This window comes from Eurypyga helias, unplaced genomic scaffold (genome assembly GCF_000690775.1).
Source record: "Eurypyga helias isolate BGI_N326 unplaced genomic scaffold, ASM69077v1 scaffold23010, whole genome shotgun sequence".
In the NCBI taxonomy this organism is placed as follows: domain Eukaryota; kingdom Metazoa; phylum Chordata; class Aves; order Eurypygiformes; family Eurypygidae; genus Eurypyga; species Eurypyga helias.
Window position 1 is genome coordinate 1 of NW_010227926.1, and position 2488 is coordinate 2488.

Consider the following 2488-nt stretch of genomic DNA (forward strand, 5'->3'; position numbering starts at 1 on the left):
GGTGCAGCATGTGGGCAACACACTGTATAAAGCTCATAAACTTGTAGGCTGATGTGTGCAGCTACCACTTTGGATTCTGTACCGCCGCTTCCCTCGGCACAAGGCACCAGCAGGCTGAGCATTAAAGCCTGCTCTTTGAGACGGAGCATTTACCCCCGCAAGACATGAAGGGCTTCCTGTTTCTCACACTCCTCCTGATGCCCGTGCACGCTGGAACTGCTTGGAGTGCGAAATACGCAGTAGATTGTCCCGAGCCCTGTGACAGTAACGCATGCAAAAGTACCTTGCGCTGCAAGCGAACAGTGCTGGATGACTGTGGCTGTTGCCGCGTGTGTGCAGCTGCTCTGGGGGAGACGTGCTATCGTACGGTCTCGGGTATGGATGGTGTCAAGTGTGGTCCTGGGCTGAAGTGCCAGTTTTACACTGAGGAGGATGACTTTGGTGATGAATTTGGTATCTGCAAAGGTAACAATATTCACTTTGCATGCACCCACTGTGGCAGTTTGACAGCAACCTACATAGAGAGCTTGCTGCCTGCTTGAGAGGTCTAAAATGGGATTTCTTCATCTCAGCCCGTAGCCAAGAAGAAAGTCAAAAATACCTGCAGGTATTAAAAGGTGTTACATGTAGGAAGGACAAGGTTATTAATATGAGAATACTGTTTAGACTTGGGGACATGTGTGAGGAAATATGGATGGGGTATGCTCGGAGATGAGATTTTTGACTGGGACTTGGGAGACCCGGGCACTAGTCCTGATCCTTCCGCTGATTTGGTGGGTAGCTTTCTATAAATTGCAGAGACTTTAATCCTGTGAGTCCAAACCTTGTCACAGGGTCCCTGCCTCTGCCGGGCTCTCCCTGGGATGAGCTTCCCTCGGGCACTGCCGAGGGACCAGATGCTCTCTCTGTGATCTGGGAAATGGAGGTATCAGCAGTGCCAGAGCAACTGGGGATGTTGTGTTCAGTTCGGTCCTACCTGTGAGGTGCTCAGCTACCCTAGGGATGGGTCAGGGGAGGCAGAGACCCTCCTGCCTGAAAGATGGGAATAACAGAACGGGAGCTGCCTGTGCGATGAGCCAGCCACTGATCTCATCTTATTCCAGGTATGCTGCATGCTGATTTCTTTAGACATATACTGTAATGGCATTTTTTCATGTAAGAGCTATCCTCAGCCCATGCAAAAAAAGAATCTTTAAAAGGCGAGGATATATTAAATTACTGAGAAGTAGGATGAAAGCTTTAAAAATAAAACATTTTTAAAAAAGGCTTTGTAAAATAGGAATGCACTGAGTTTTCCCATGTTCGTGTACCAGTTCACTAAACAGATGCAGGTACGCCTCTGAATAACTTCCTTAGAAATGGAGATGTCTTGGTGGTTAAACACTGGGAGTATTAATAGCCTCAGTTAAAGTAAGGACTTAGGACCAGATGCTGCAAAAATCATTCAGGCTGACTCACATACAGCACACACTTACATTGGTATTTAAAAACAAGTTCGTGTGCACGTTTGAGGGTGAAACCCAAAATGCTACTTCTCAGGATTAGAATTTACACATAAAATAGTATCTTTGGTGCACCCACCAGAAGACTGTTTTACTGAGATAGTTGACTGTTCTTCAGTTTATTAAAAATGGTTGCAGTGCAAGATGCCACCTGCAGTTTTTTTAACAGTTCTTTTGAATGATGATATACTTTCCACTGTCCTCATAGGAATTTCTTTGCAATAGCACACTTCAAATAGGAAAAAAGAAACACTGAGGGACATGAGATCAGAATCCCTGTAGCTGAGTCTTGGAAGCTCTGTAGAAAATATAAAGTAAAATGTTTTGAGTTTGGTTTTTTTTTTTCCTTCCAGTGAGTCAGAGGAAAAACTCTCATTAATTTCAATAAAACCATATCTTGACTTCGGTTGTAAATTGGTATTTAAGGCTTATATTCCCCATATATTTATTTGCACTAAGTATTATAGATGTAACATCTAATTTTTTTTTTTCATCTCAGCTTGACATAGTACAATCTCTTTCAGTATATACGTAAATTTTGTCAGGCAAAGTATTGGGCCAAGTATTGTTATTTTATACATCCGTTTATAGCTATGATAACAGATCACTCACTCATTTTAATAACTTACATGCTTGTAATAATTCAGGGTCAGGATGGCTAAATTCTCCCAGGTTGCCTGCAACTGGTTTACTTTGAAGTTGTAGAAAAATGATCTAACCCTCTGTTCTTCAATTTCTTCCTGCTAAAATGGGTAAAATACAGAAAGTACGTATTTCAGAGGAATTGCTGAGTACTTTTAGTATTATAAGAGTGCATCATAGAAGTAGAAATGTCATTATTGTTCAAAACAGGCTAAGGAATACTGTGTCTCTGAACTTTTATTAGTAAGTACCCTCTAAACCTGAGGTGTAAGTGTCACAGTAAAGAACCTGCTCTTGCTTCCTTTAGATTGCTGGGAGCTATTTGCAGTTTATTTAGGCGCAGG

The 2488-nt window shown here is 42.4% G+C and overlaps 1 protein-coding gene across 2 annotated transcripts in view; it reads left to right on the forward strand.

The window, feature by feature from the left end:
* Window positions 1–164: 164 nt before the first annotated feature.
* The window catches only part of ESM1 (endothelial cell-specific molecule 1), a 6572-nt gene continuing 4248 nt past the window's right edge, over window positions 165–2488 (forward strand). For both annotated transcript variants that reach the window (XM_010157974.1, XM_010157983.1), the window contains exon 1: window positions 165–465. In XM_010157974.1, the coding sequence (XP_010156276.1) occupies window positions 165–465 (301 nt within the window). The remainder of the gene's footprint in view (window positions 466–2488) is intronic.